General features: G+C 39.3%; 3 protein-coding genes and 1 long non-coding RNA gene across 5 annotated transcripts in view; 1 reads left to right on the top strand and 3 right to left on the bottom strand.

Moving 5' to 3' along the window:
• Positions 1 to 1,796: 1,796 nt before the first annotated feature.
• Positions 1,797 to 2,622, bottom strand: LOC143462928 (bifunctional glutamate/proline--tRNA ligase-like). Its single transcript, XM_076961243.1, has 2 exons — positions 2,565 to 2,622; positions 1,797 to 2,360 (listed from the first exon to the last, which is right to left on the bottom strand). The coding sequence occupies exons 1-2, from the start codon at positions 2,606 to 2,608 to the stop codon at positions 2,207 to 2,209; spliced, it is 198 nt and encodes a 65-aa protein (XP_076817358.1). The 5' UTR covers positions 2,609 to 2,622; the 3' UTR covers positions 1,797 to 2,206.
• A 1,093-nt stretch (positions 2,623 to 3,715) lies between these two features.
• On the top strand, positions 3,716 to 5,252 carry LOC143462926 (uncharacterized). Its single transcript, XR_013118227.1, has 2 exons — positions 3,716 to 4,596; positions 4,714 to 5,252. It is a non-coding gene; the product is annotated as an uncharacterized LOC143462926 (long non-coding RNA).
• Positions 5,253 to 5,292: 40 nt separating this feature from the next.
• Positions 5,293 to 13,287, bottom strand: LOC143462181 (bifunctional glutamate/proline--tRNA ligase-like). Its single transcript, XM_076960236.1, has 19 exons — positions 13,154 to 13,287; positions 12,845 to 12,976; positions 10,580 to 10,749; positions 10,239 to 10,351; positions 10,005 to 10,136; positions 9,722 to 9,850; positions 9,386 to 9,579; positions 8,919 to 9,063; positions 8,639 to 8,761; positions 8,324 to 8,476; positions 8,056 to 8,157; positions 7,817 to 7,975; positions 7,593 to 7,664; positions 7,273 to 7,398; positions 6,789 to 6,962; positions 6,522 to 6,677; positions 6,303 to 6,386; positions 6,080 to 6,144; positions 5,293 to 5,860 (listed from the first exon to the last, which is right to left on the bottom strand). Exons 1-19 carry the CDS (start codon positions 13,285 to 13,287, stop codon positions 5,707 to 5,709), a joined length of 2,517 nt encoding a protein of 838 aa, XP_076816351.1. The 3' UTR covers positions 5,293 to 5,706.
• The window catches only part of LOC143462902 (protein O-mannosyl-transferase TMEM260-like), a 13,239-nt gene continuing 11,379 nt past the window's right edge, over positions 12,941 to 14,800 (bottom strand). The window contains exon 15 of one of the 2 annotated variants that reach the window (XM_076961212.1): positions 12,941 to 14,779. In XM_076961212.1, coding sequence (XP_076817327.1) covers positions 14,417 to 14,779 — 363 coding nt within the window. In that variant the 3' untranslated portion in view covers positions 12,941 to 14,416. The remainder of the gene's footprint in view (positions 14,780 to 14,800) is intronic. The other variant, XM_076961214.1, reaches the window with a different exon arrangement.

Here is a 14,800-nt window from a genome sequence, read left to right as displayed (position 1 = left end):
TGTTTATAAGGCGTTTGTTGAGTGTGGGCCTATAGGTTAAATCGCTTGCGTCATGTAGTAAGAGCCCGAACCACAGCTGTTTGTGGTTTCTTACTACCAAAAAAGCATAAGAAATTGCTTTTTTGGGTGACAGGTGTTTCTCATAGCTGCGGGTGACACACTTCCCGGAACAACGATCGCGTTTTCGTGCATTTACTACATAATGTGCATGGGTTTGCTCGTTGTAAACCTTGCTATGACGGTGATAGTACTTCACATTTACTTTATGCAAGCGGAAGCGGACTCAAATGACGACAGCCAAGACCTAAGTTGAGGAATGCAACCTGACAGATGATAAATAATGTGTTGGCTTTTAGTGTGCTTTGTGAATAGCTGGTTACACTGATTTTTTTCAAGTTTATTTAGAGAAGATAGTTGTTGAGTATCTCACTGTTCATGTTCACGTAAATTATTTAATAAGCTATCTAAAATTTGGTGGTTATGGACAACAAAGAATCTTCCTGCATTTCTATAAGATCCGAGTTTTTATCACGGTTACGGCTTTTTTCGCATGATTTGTGACAATTGGAAAATACGTCGCTAAGACTAATGTGTGAGAACTTAGCTTGTTGTTGTCCTGGCAATCACACATTGTGGGAGGCTACGTCACAGTGGCATTTCTTTAAATCGTCATTCTATAACTCTTTGTCTAATATAAAACGTGCTTAACAGATAGGAATCAACCGCTAGCAATTACCTTAAACTGCACTGTTTTACAGCAGCTTATGCTCAGAGTTTACGTCAATTTTTTTGATCCGAGCTTAAACCTCTTCATATTTAACTGTCTTAAAAATAAAATCCAATTCCAGGTTGATATGGACTTCGTTAAAATTACGAAGTTAACATCAACACGTTATCAAGAATGAACAGCTGTGCGTTACAGTTAAATGTGTGGGGCGCGGTTACAATTATTACCAGTTTTTATATACAACGCATTTCTACAGCAACCTCCTGGTAGTGGAAGGAACATTCAGTGAAGAGAATTTTGGTGAAAGCTTTATGAGTGCTTACCTGGGTAGCGATGAAGCATATTTGGTTATGTGTTAACAATAGACTCGGTAAAACTGAAGACATTTCTACAAGAGTTAGTGATATTCTATCAAAATGTTATAGTAAGACTTCTTTGTTGCTTTTTATCATCATTGATATCTTGTTGCATTTTTTTTTTCAACCAGACAAACCGCCGCAGGAGAAGATCTGCTAAAAGCTTCAGTCCAACTGGGAAGAACGAAAGAAGACCAAGAAGCGAGGCGGACTGGCGACGTCTGGCGCATGTTGTCGACACAATCTGCTTCCGGGTTTACATATTCCTCTTCATTCTCATGCACCTCGTCTTGGCCGCTCTGGCTTTTAATTATCTTGTAAAGAATTCTCTCATCCCAGCATTTGCTAGTGACTAGCTCTCCAAGCTCTCACATAACACGGGCAGAGTATTTTTAAAGACCTTTTCGGGGAACGAAACGATCTCTCAAATTACTCCAAAAGTCTCTCAAAGTTTATACTTATGCAGATACAGCAGAAAATTAGCAGATAGTCTTTAAAAGTCGCGGTATCATAAAATTTCTTAGCGGTCGCCAAAGTCAAACCTAAACAAGCTGAACAGGGGAAAAGTTTCCCAACATTCTACACTTTCTGGTTAACATTCTGCTGTTATTTGGTTGATGTTCTTAGATTTTCATTATTTTTGAAATATACAACGACCGTTGTGAGATGATGTTGCTTGTGCGTTCAGCAAATCTGTATAAAATCGGAGATCGTTGCTCGCACCTATTTTATTTCCAACGAAGCAGAAACAAAGGGACCTGATAATTGACATTAAAGTGCAAATGCATTACAGCTTTGATATAATAATTTGAATAAAATATTACGCAAATTCACCTCTAAATGAAAGCAAGCACGAGGTATGAAAGTTTTAGAAAGGGCAGGAAGCGTTTGTCTATTTCGTCTAATAATAGCCCAAGAACCGAACTTGATGAAAAGGAATAATAACAAGCAAATGGCAAATTAGCTATGTTATTAAAATTATTGAAGGATTAGCTGAAAAGGCGATCAAAAACATTCGTCAAAATCCTTCTACCAAAAAGCACAAAAAGGCCTATGGTACAATCAAGTTCGCCAAAGAAGAAGAGCACACGCCAAGAAACGGTAACCAGTGTTTTGGCGAAACCTAATAACTCCTCCCAAACAAACAATAACCCTTAGAAGGCTTACCACACCCGCTAACACACGTCTGCCCCTCCTGCAGTTCTTTTAGGGGTTTGAAGGGGATGCACAAGCTCTTTGCCCCCATCGACGGCGCCCCAGGCTCAAGGTCTTGATCCCTAAATCAATAGGTGATGCAATGAAGTATTGAGGTTGTAAAGAGGTTTTAGAGATATTGGAAGCGGGAAATAACTTAGAAAAATTCTTGGGCGAACCGAGGAATCTGAAATTGTCCAGATACCGCGGACGCTTCGGCAATTGCGAATTCATTCATTTCACAGCAATTTATGGACTAATTTCACGAATCCTGAGCAAAAGATTACCTCGCGCTGTTCTTCTTTATCCAGTCCTCCCACTCGGTCTCCATGCAGAAAGGAGCTTGAATTAATTATCTAACCAGGGTAATATTTAAACGATGACAGAACCAAAAGCTAAATATTGCGTGTTGTTGTACAGTACTACTATGATAAAGCGGTATAATAAAGGTACAACATATGTAATTATCTATGCATAAGCACATCGTGAAATGCGACAGGAACTGAGCTGTGTCCTCATTTTGCCTTGATCAAGATATTTAAGGAAGTCTTCCCAACTATCGGCGACCACCATGTTTTCTTCCAAATCTTTTACGGCTTTTGCCTGCAATGCAATTGTATGATTGAGCGGATATCGTTCGTTTACCTTCATTTTGTGAAGTATAACACAGCAGTAGTTTATTCAAAGATAGTATTTTGTAGTGATAAATAGGATATGATTTTGAACCTTCACGTCTGATTGAATCCTTTCCAAGATTTCAGCTATCGACTTGGTTACGTCACTTTCTCCAACCGTCTATTTTGCAAATTCCATTTTGTTACACTGATGTTTTGTCATTCTTTAAATCCAGTTAATAACAATTTTGATCAAGATAACCGTGTCCAGCGGCAAAGATGCATTAAAAGTTTAAAAATTAGCGTTTAAATAAATACAGTCTGGTAAAGATTCCATCACGCAAACCCCTTGCATGTTCAGTTTTTCGACATCTTAAGAACTATACGTAACTTATCACAACAATATTGTAGCTGTAAGGCCCTAGAGTTATAATTACAATTCCCACAGGCTAAATGAGAATCAGCCATTTGTTTAAGGGCCTGTAGTACCATTTTGAGCAGTTTGAAACGGCGACACTCCGATTGTGAGAAAGATCCTACGCTCAACGTCACGATAAAAAAAGTAAGAGTGGTTCTGACTCTGTGCGCATATGACGTTAATTTGTTATTGTTTATAAGGCGTTTGTTGAGTGTGGGCCTATAGGTTAAATCGCTTGCGTCATGTAGTAAGAGCCCGAACCACAGCTGTTTGTGGTTTCTTACTACCAAAAAAGCATAAGAAATTGCTTTTTTGGGTGACAGGTGTTTCTCATAGCTGCGGGTGACACACTTCCCGGAACAACGATCGCGTTTTCGTGCATTTACTACATAATGTGCATGGGTTTGCTCGTTGTAAACCTTGCTATGACGGTGATGGTACTTCACATTTACTTTATGCAAGCGGAAGCGGACTCAAATGACGACAGCCAAGACCTAAGTTGAGGAATGCAACCTGACAGATGATAAATAATGTGTTGGCTTTTAGTGTGCTTTGTGAATAGCTGGTTACACTGATTTTTTTCAAGTTTATTTAGAGAAGATAGTTGTTGAGTATCTCACTGTTCATGTTCACGTAAATTATTTAATAAGCTATCTAAAATTTGGTGGTTATGGACAACAAAGAATCTTCCTGCATTTCTATAATATCCGAGTTTTTATCACGGTTACGGCTTTTTTCGCATGATTTGTGACAATTGGAAAATACGTCGCTAAGACTAATGTGTGAGAACTTAGCTTGTTGTTGTCCTGGCAATCACACATTGTGGGAGGCTACGTCACAGTGGCATTTCTTTAAATCGTCATTCTATAACTCTTTGTCTAATATAAAACGTGCTTAACAGATAGGAATCAACCGCTAGCAATTACCTTAAACTGCACTGTTTTACAGCAGCTTATGCTCAGAGTTTACGTCACATTTTTTGATCCGAGCTTAAACCTCTTCATATTTAACTGTCTTAAAAATAAAATCCAATTCCAGGTTGATATGGACTTCGTTAAAATTACGAAGTTAACATCAACACGTTATCAAGAATGAACAGCTGTGCGTTACAGTTAAATGTGTGGGGCGCGGTTACAATTATTACCAGTTTTTATATACAACGCATTTCTACAGCAACCTCCTGGTAGTGGAAGGAACATTCAGTGAAGAGAATTTTGGTGAAAGCTTTATGAGTGCTTACCTGGGTAGCGATGAAGCATATTTGGTTATGTGTTAACAATAGACTCGGTAAAACTGAAGACATTTCTACAAGAGTTAGTGATATTCTATCAAAATGTTATAGTAAGACTTCTTTGTTGCTTTTTATCATCATTGATATCTTGTTGCATTTTTTTCTTCAACCAGACAAACCGCCGCAGGAGAAGATCTGCTAAAAGCTTCAGTCCAACCGGGAAGAACGAAAGAAGACCAAGAAGCGAGGCGGACTGGCGACGTCTGGCGCGTGTTGTCGACACAATCTGCTTCCGGGTTTACATATTCCTCTTCGTTCTCATGCACCTCGTCTTGGCCGCTCTGGCTTTTAATTATCTTGTAAAGAATTCTCTCATCCCAGCATTTGCCAATGACCGGCTCTCCAAGCTCTCACATAACAAGGGCAGAGTATTTTTAATGGTCTTTTCGGGAAACGAAACGATCTCTTTAATTCCTCCAAAAGTTACTCAAAGTTTATACTTGTGCAGCTACAGCAGAAAATTAGCAGATGGTCTTTAAAAGTCGCGGTATCATGAAGTTTCTTAGAGGTCGGAAATATCAAACCTAAACAAGCTGAACAAGGGAAAAGTTTCCCAACATTTTACACTTTCTGGTTAACATTCTGCTGTTATTTGGTTGATGTTCTTAGATTTTCATTATTTTTAAAATATACAACGACCGTTGTGAGATGATGTTGCTTGTGCGTTCAGCAAATCTGTATAAAATCGGAGATCGTTGCTTGCACCTATTTTATTTCCTACGAAGCAGAAACAAAGGGGCCTGATAATTGACATTAAAGTGCAAATGCATTACAGCTTTGATATAATAATTTGAATAAAATATTAAGCAAATTCACCTCTAAATGAAAGCAAGCACGAGGTATGAAAGTTTTAGAAAGGGCAGCAAACGTTTGTCTATTTCGTCTAATAATAGCCCAAGAACCGAACTTGATGAAAAAGAATAATTAATAAGCAAATGGCAATTTAGCTATGTTATAAAAATTATTGAAGGATTAGCTGAAAAGGCGATCAAAAACATTCGTCAAAATCCTTCTACCAAAAAGCACAAAAAGGCCTATGGTACAATCAAGTTCGCCAAAGAAGAAGAGCACACGCCATGAAATGGTAACCAGTGTTTTGGCGAAACCTAATAGCTCCTCCCAAACAAACAATAACCCTTAGCAGGCTTACCACACCCGCTAACACACGTCTGCCCCTCCTGCAGTTCTTTTAGGGGTTTGAAGGGGATGCACAAGCTCTTTGCCCCCATCGACGGCGCCCCAGGCTCAAGGTCTTGATCCCTAAATCAACAGGTGATGCAATGAAGTATTGAGGTTGTAAAGAGGTTTTAGAGATATTGGAAGCGGGAAATAACTTAGAAAATCTCATGGGCGAACCGAGGAATCTGAAATTGTCCAGATACCGCGGACGCTTCGGCAATTCATTCATTTCATTCAATTCATTCATTCATTTCACAGCAATTTACGGACTAATTTCACGAATCCTGAGCAAAAGATTACCTTGCGCTGTTCTTCTTTATCCAGTCCTCCCACTCGGTCTCCATGCAGAAAGGAGCTTGAATTATCTAATCAGAGTAATATTTAAACGATGACAGAACAAAAAGCTAAATATTGCGTGTTGTTGCACTACTATGATAAAGCGGTATAATAAAGGTACAACATATGTAATTATCTATGCATAAGCACATCGTGAAATGCGACAGGAACTGAGCTGTGTCCTCACCTTGCCCTGATCAAGATATTTAAGGAAGTCTTCCCAATTATCAGCCACCACCATGTTTTCTTCCAAATCTTTTACGGCTTTTGCCTGCAATGCAATTGTATGATTGAGCGGATATTGTTCGTTTACCTTCATTTTGTAGAGCATAACACAGCAGTAGTTTATAGCAACAGTATAACACAGCAAGTATTTTGTAGTGATAAATAGGATATGGTTGTGAACCTTCATGTCTGATTGAATTCTTTCCAAGATTTCAGCTATGGACTTGGTTAGGTCACTTTCTCCCACCGTCTTCTTCTCGCCGTTGTAACGAAGTACAGCAACGCACTGCTTCTGCTTTATATCCCGAGGTCCAACTTCGATCCTTACCGGCACACCCTGCACTCAAACGCGGTAGAATTTTAAATTTTACTCTAATCTGCGTGCGTCCCATTTGCGTCAACGAATATTGTAACTTTATCAACGGACTTAAGTTGAAGTTATAATCACCTTTAACTCCCAGTGGTTGAACTTCCATCCGGAAGAGTAATTTTCGCGAAGATCTGCCCTTGCACGAACGCCGACAGCATTTAAACGTGTCACATAATCGTTGCATTTATCAAGAATGGCCTTCTTGTTTGCGTCAGTGGTCGATGCCGTGATTCCACAGGGCACCACGATGACCTATGAAAGCAAATTCATTGTTGAATTGAAATAACTGGCGGACAGAAAGCGTTCTTGTCTTAGTTGTTGGGTTTTAGTTTTTAGTATAGAGCAGTCAATGCGACGTGATGAAGTCTAAATAGTGATCATAAACTTTTTAACAATCAGTCTACTGCAATCCACCAGAACACAAAATCGTGCAATCATAATGAACACTTGCGGTGAAGAGCAAACTAATTCAAAAAATCACACAACTGAACATCTCTCCACTTGAACAGCGGGTACTGGATGAGAAAATCTTCGAACTAATTCCAAAAATCTTCAGACTCACCTGAACATTGGCAATGCGGGGAGGCAAAACAAGACCGTTGTCGTCGCCATGGACCATGATAAGGACTCCGATGGTCCTGGTAGTGAGTCCCCACGAGTTTTGGAAGGCGTACAACTTCTCACCAGGCTGTCATTGATATTTTAAGTCAAGCAATCGAATGTTTTGTTACGCCACAGGTATAAAAGAAATAGGAAAACTCCAATCGATGCTTTAGAGTTTTAACAATAGAACAGTCATTGCATAATAAGAGGAGAAATTATTAAAAAAACTATCGAAAATTTTAAGTAACCGCCCGATCGCAGAATCAACGATCGACTTACCGCGTTGGGATCTTCGCAGCTGATGTCAAACATCTTGGAGAAATTTTGACCGAGATGATGACAGGTTGCTCCCTGTGGAAAGGAACAAAAATAGCCATTAAATTAAGGCGATATACATTAACAGACTCATCAGCAGCTTAACATGATATGAAGATTAAAATATAATAAAATTAACATAATATAAATTACATAATAAAAATAATAACATAATTTAAATGTCGAACTTGGATCGCGCGACCGCTCGCTGATATAAAAGCTTCCACCGTAGTCGTGTAATCTCCTCCGGCAAATTTCTCCTTCTCTGTCTTTCTGCCGCGAACCACATCAGGAATCGCGAGATAGTCCTCATATACTTGAGCGTACAATTCTAATATCTGCATCACCTAAACGAATTTCGATAGTTGGATAATTGGATTGTTACATCATACAAAGTTTTATCTATGACAAACGACTATAAAAGAACCTCGACTTCGGCTTCCGGTTTATTGGAAAACGCGCTGTGGCCTTCCTGCCAGAGAAACTCTCGTGTTCTTAGGAATGGTTGAGGATTCTTAAATTCCCATCGCTGTAAGATAGAAGTAGATAAATCTCCGGACCGCTTGTGTCTGGAGTTTTTACAGCTTGCAAACGCAAAGCAACATTCCCAGAAACTGAATTTAAACTTGATAAAAAATTCTTTTAATAGAATTTCTTTCCTTGATCATTCGGTCATTCAAAAATAACTAACTCACCACAATATTACACCACTGGTTGCACTTTATCGGGAAGTCTCTATGCGACTGAATCCACTTTGCATAGGTGGGGTACATAATCGTCTCGCTGGTCGGACGGACCGCGATGGGCTCGGCCAGTTCCGATTGGCCATATTTGGTTACCCAGGCAACCTGTTTACGTCATCAAGTTTAGTACTTGGTCTTGTAAGTGCAAGCAATGCTGGGAAAAGGGTATTATACGGGCATAAAAATTTGTAAATGTGACAATTGTATGTTTCAGCTTATTAATGATACTACAGTATTACGTAAAATCGTAAATAACAAAATAAAAACCTCTGGTGCAAAGTCGGCAATGTGTTCTTTCTCTCTCAATTGCTCAAGTGCGGATTGCGAAAGAAACATAGGAAAGTAAGCGTTCTCCACGCCAAGTTTCTTGATTTCCTCATCAATGAAATCCTTCGAAACAATGTTATTTTTATTCAAATGAACAAGAGTTGGCGCTGACAGATAATGCGACTTCGCATAAAAGTAGTTTAAGCTATGAGTTGATAACAGCGACAATTTAATTTCATATCAATAACATTTTGATGAATTAGTTTCCTCCTCAACGTACCATTATTCGTTCCCATATGCCGTAAGCCCACGGGCGCAAAATATAACAACCGCTGATGTCATAATATTCGATCATTTCGGCTTTGGTGATGACCTGCTTGTACCATTCCGTCAAATCGCCCTTCTTCGTAGCTTCCAAGCCCAGCCTAAGTGAGATGACAGTTTTAAGATGAAATAGCTTGTTCTAAGAGACTTACTTTAACGATCAAGGCTATAGCGAGTCGCACCACGCGACTTCAAGTTTAAAAACTTTATTGCTGGTTAGACAAAATAACTGACAAATTATTGCTTTCAATGAACTAAAGTAACGTAAGGTTAACTACGCAAGCAAGTATCGACTTCCTTGTAACAATCGGGCTGAAATCTCACGGTATTCAATTTAAAAGCATCTTTTTCATACCGAACTCATCAAAAAACGTGTTAACACTTCAGCGACAACTCCGAAACTTGCGGGTCTTAGCATCCTACCTTGTCTGCTTCTTCGCCGCTTTTCCGTCGTCACCCTTCGCCTGTGCTGAGATTTGGGCAGCTTTCTCTTTCGGGGGCTTTCCCTTCTTTTCCTGCTTTCCTGAACCACCTTTTTCGTGGCCACCAGCACCACTAGGTGGTTTGTAATCAGTACCGGTTGCTTGTTTGTATTCTGCTTTCAGGCTCAGCAAAACCTGTAAAATACAAATCAAATGTTACATTTCAATGATACTCGTACCGCAAAAAGCGGCGTGAATAAAAAACATCACGAGGTACAGAAAAACAACAGATTTTGTTATTTGTAACACAATTCTGTTTCCTCGCTGTCTTCCATACTTTAACGGCTGCGTCGACTTCTTCTTTGGAAGCTTTTTCCGACTTCAGTTTTCGGACGGTGTCACCCTGCGGCGTGACCTTTTCATAAAGGTCTTTGGGCTGAGCGCTGTCACTCATTGGTTTGTCGTCCTAATAATAAATCACAACAAGCAGTTGATTTCACGTAACAGACTGCGCGATTGTACCATTTTTCACCGAAAGTTCAGCTAGCAGAAAATTTTTTATAACGGTAAAAAAGTAGCAAAGCTGGACAAAAAAAATGAGAAAAAATGTCCTAACAAACCCCTTTCTTATTGTTGTTGCTGTTTTTTGACGCACTTGCACCAGCAGATGGGGATTTGTAATCCTTTCCGCTCGCTTTCTTGTAATTAGCTTTTAACTGCAACAGTCCCTTCACGGCAGCGTCGACCTCCTCCTGTTTAAAACAAAGCACAAGATGCTTTGATAAAATCAAACTCAAACTTAAGAAATAAAGATGGTATCATTCAGAAACATTCCCGATTTTAAGACATTAAACCTTCGGAGCTTTCGCAGCCTTTAGTTCTCTGACTTCATTTCCTTGTCCTGTAACTTTAGCGTAGATTTGCTTTGCTTCCTCGGAGTCCACAGTTGCGTTTGCGGCTTCGCTCGCTGCAAGCAAGGTTATGACCGGTTAGTTGAATACTTCAAAGAGAGGGAACGTGTTGGTTCTATTGTGTTCGTAAAATATGATCGAGTTTAACTGAACGAAAAAGTCCAGGCCCCAGGGGCTGCTATGCTTTTATGATCGCAGACAACCAAACGTTGAACGACGTCCCTTAAACCCATGCCCTAACACTTAAGACTAACAACTAACAGTATATGTAACCTAGCTTGCACCTTTCTTTTGCTTCTTTTTGTTGCCAGATTGGCCACTGCTGCTTCCACCTTTTCCCTTTGCGGGGGTTTTAGAATTCTTGTCAGCTTTTGCACCGGATTTCGGTAATTCCTTTGTATGGCCGTCAGGTATAAAGAATAATATGCAAGGAGCTGCTTTGCTGGTGTGAATGCTGAGTTCGAATTACATTAATAAATGGTAAGTACGTTAACAAACTTAAGATAAAACAAACAAATGCATAGCAGCCTATACTAATTAAACGTGCATAGCAGAAAACTTTGAATCTTAAAGGTCTTTTTGAAAAACATTGAAGCGAACTCTACACCGAGCAAACATGTATAACTTGACAAACAGAAAGCACTCTCATAATGCAACACCTAGAAATTGAATACTGTCTTTATGAGTCTCTCTGCTGTACACACACGGTGAGTTTGAAAGAAATATCGGATTGCGGTTTTGTAGCAGCAATTGACAGAACAGTAACACCACCGGTTGATTTTTTTCAGTGAAGTTAGCGAGAGAAAGTTTCACATGCTTCACTTTATGACGTCAAATACCAACACGTTTCTGATTGGTTACACATGACGTAGCACACCGTTAGATAAAAACTGACGTCGGTGAAATTACATGAAGTTACGCGTTTATTGTTTGAAAAATATTCTCGGCGTATAACTTAACTAGTATTGCGCAATATTAAATTTTTCTTTAATTGTATTTCAGTAAACCGTAAAATAATATAAGTTAAACATTTAGCCTAAGGCCACTGCCGCTAGCGTCATGAAACCAACAACATAGCTTACTAGCGTACAGTCTTGTAATGGAAAATGGGTATATGGCACCTGAAATTGAGAGGTTGACCCATTTCATTACAACAAGTACTTGTTGAAATATTTATTGCGGGTGATGATATATGAGTCTCATGAGGTCGTTGTCTACTTTTCTCACCCATAGATTTAATTGTTCACCTTGACGGCTTATTGTCTGATGACTAGCTTCAATTAGCAATGATCAATATTATAATGACTTGTTTTAATGACTTGCTATATTACAGAACCAAACTCCTTCTTACCATGTGAAGATGACAATAAAGTTGTCTACCTGAAAACTGAACTTATTCAAATAGAATTTAACAATGGTTGCCTAGGAATGACAACTGTATATACTGATTATATTGAAGTTTCTTTGAACAATTACATTTAGATAAAACATTAGCACAGCAACAGCATGAAGACGTCCATGTTATACGGTTGATCTCAGTAGAATGAACGCATTGAACAGCTGCGCATAACACACACAATAGGCAGGCGCGATATTTATGTCACGACAACGGAAAACAGAGAGTTATCGGTACGCAATGTTATCTATCATTGACGTCATGTTTCCTAAAGCAGACGTCTGAAAATAAGAATTCTGTATTTTATTCGATTTGTACATTGTAACATCCCTTTATTATCACAGTCTCATAACTGGTAACGGCGTAAATGGTCATGGATGCAAGTTTCCCGATATGTGCCTCGAAACGAAATTAACATACAGCGGTGGCGGTCGGAATATTAAGAAAAGTTGCCGTTATCAAGTCAATTCTTCAAACAGGCGAGTACTTTAAATATCTTCTACTAAAACTAAGTTGGAAACTGTCATGAAATACACAGGTTCATCATTGTTATATCCATTCTGCATCAAAGGAAAACGAACTCGTTGCCTTCTGTAGTAGCGGGAGTACCCTTGTAACAAATTGATGATAATGTCACACTGCAACGAATAGAGTAGTCTTGAACAGACAACAAAAACAACAAGACCACCTTGACTCTGTTATTCGTTCCATGTAATGGTCGCGTAACACCCAACACTTTGCTCCTAGCTTAAAATACATCTTTAGGAAATTGCACGCGTACAGTGATCGAGAGTGTGGAGTGATGAAGCATCATCGCCGAGTTTAAGTCGCGTAAAGATTTCGTTTGTCCGAAATCAAAGATTCTCACGCCACACCACGCCACAGCAATAACTCCATGAATTTGCTCAAGTGCTGCAATGCAGCAACGAAATTAATAGGCAGAAAATTTTATTTAAAGAACAATTCATTTCGGATTTCTGTAAACGCAGTTTTTTTACGTCACTGTTGCGGTATTGTACTACACTACTATTCCCTACCCTTACAATACTTTCAGTCACAATGTTGCAGCGTTCTCATTGTTATTCGGCTGCGAGAGCATAGAACTACGAAAAAACGGAAAAATTGCCATCTACGTTCCATGCACTTAAATTACCTCGGTGGAAGATAGGCCTGGTCGCATCTGTAAAATCCCTTCCTTTGTATCTGGATGATGTCACCAGTCGCATTAATGTCGAAACTTATTAAGTTATTAGTTAATATCCCTTTGCAATTCACGAGAGTATGGCTAGCAGTGATGTCAGATCACGTTCAATATTACGAAATCAGGTTATCGTATTGCAATGAAAAACATATTTCTCACGTGAAATCGGATAAAAATTTATTGTGTATCATTGATGCTCTGAAGTTTTATTGTTTGCGCTGTTTTTCTGTTTCTTGTACACCGATAGAACTCTTGTAATACTTAGGGGAAGGTGGTGTAAAGCGGAGCAACGGGGTAAAGTGGCACACCACTCTTACTTTCTTAATAAATTTTTTTAACCGCGCGGATACCACTAAGTTTAGTGAAGCATGACATAACGTGGTTGCAGACGCCATTATTCGAGGTTACGTGGAAAAGTAGGCAAGAAAAGTGACAGAATTCGTTTTTTGTACTCTCTGATCTATTGAAAGGTATGTCTTGTTACTTAGATTTTATTTTACATGCATAAGGTAGAAGTTCGGTTGAATGGTAGAAAGGTGTTTTACTGTATCACGTACGAATTACATAGGTTCATTCCGCTTACTGACTAGCCAAAATTTTGCCAACAGTCAAAATAATAGTAACCAAGGGGTGGGGGTAAAGTGGACCAGTGCACAGCCAATAGATGTAGCCCAACCGTCCTCTCCTAAAGACGCAAATTCCAGTTTCACAATTATAAGTCCTGTTGAAGTGCTTCCTATGCCGAAAGCAGCTCACACTCGCCAAAAGAGGAAGTCTAAGAGAGGCGCAACTGCTATTTTAACCAGTTCAACATACAAGAAGCAGTTGGCTGCAACGAATCGTAGCCAATCCGCGGTATCTGGCAACAGCAGTAAAACAAGTTCATCGAAAAAGCGTTCTATGAGGAAAGCTAAGGTTTCTAGGTCATCAATGCAGCAGAAAGACACAGTCGATGAAAGTGATAACAACGTAGATGCAGAATGCTTTTACTGCAACGAATTGTATTCCAAATCATCCGAGAATGATGGTTGGATCCAGTGCTCCAAATGCATGCGATGGGCGCATGAAGCCTGCTCTGGGTGTAATAAAGAGGATGACAACTTTATTTGTGAATTATGATTTTTTAAATTGATGGTGAACTGCGATTACTTTCCTAACTACTTTGCGTATGATGACAATTTGTAAGAAAATTGATTGTGATGTGGAACAAATTGCCTTGTTTACTCAAAACTTACGGTGGTCCACTTTACCCCACACATGTGAGGGGTAAGAAACATGTTGGGACGTAAGAAACCCAGTATTTCTAGAACCAATCATTAGTGTTTATCTATGTGGGGTGGTACTGAATTAATCTAAAATGTTACTCAGAATAACGCAATTTGTTTGAAAAAACTTTAATTGAAAAACTTGACTTGCATAGGCTACTTCGTCCGTGTAGTAATATCTTGGTAGTATTTTGGAAAGCAGTTAAATACCCCATCGGTTATGTACAAACAAATATCATTCAAGCAAAACCACATCAAATCACGCATGTCTGCAACTCTTTTTTGAAGGAGATTTACCCTTTGTCTTCTTTCCGGTCTGTTGATTCTTGGTTAGGTTTCTAATTACAGGATCGATTTGAGATGCTGCTTTTTTGGCCAGTCTCATGTCCTCCTTGCTGATTTCGTTCTTGTAGATCTCAGTGAGGTGGAAGAAGATAGCAAAATAACGTTGAGCTTCCTTGGCGTACTCCAATCGCTTCCGTGGTTTCGTATTCGAGATATACATGGTGGTGAAAGCAAGGTCCCTGTACCAGACAGGCGGGACTGGGAGCAAAGAGTGGGGAAACGCCCCGATTCGAACGGAAAATTTTTTACTTTCCACCTCTAACAAACGCCGAAGTTTCTGAGATAAAATATAACACAT

Source organism: Clavelina lepadiformis, chromosome 6 (assembly GCF_947623445.1).
Source record: "Clavelina lepadiformis chromosome 6, kaClaLepa1.1, whole genome shotgun sequence".
NCBI classification, from domain to species: Eukaryota; Metazoa; Chordata; class Ascidiacea; order Aplousobranchia; family Clavelinidae; genus Clavelina; species Clavelina lepadiformis.
The sequence above is the reverse complement of the archived record's forward strand: the minus strand, read 5'-3'. Positions and strand labels throughout refer to the sequence as shown.

Excerpts from the sequence above, each read along its gene's own strand:
- LOC143462928 (XM_076961243.1), bottom strand. The coding sequence starts at position 2,608 with ATGGAGACCGAGTGGGAGGACTGGATAAAGAAGAACAGCGCGAG. Across the intron at positions 2,361-2,564 it reads ATAAAGAAGAACAGCGCGAG|GGATCAAGACCTTGAGCCTG; the intron begins GTAATCTTTTGC and ends CTATTGATTTAG.
- LOC143462181 (XM_076960236.1), bottom strand. The coding sequence starts at position 13,287 with ATGGCGTCTGCAACCACGTTATGTCATGCTTCACTAAACTTAGTGGTA. Across the intron at positions 8,762-8,918 it reads GCATATGGGAACGAATAATG|GATTTCATTGATGAGGAAAT; the intron begins GTACGTTGAGGA and ends ATTGTTTCGAAG. Across the intron at positions 7,399-7,592 it reads GCTGCGAAGATCCCAACGCG|CCTGGTGAGAAGTTGTACGC; the intron begins GTAAGTCGATCG and ends TATCAATGACAG.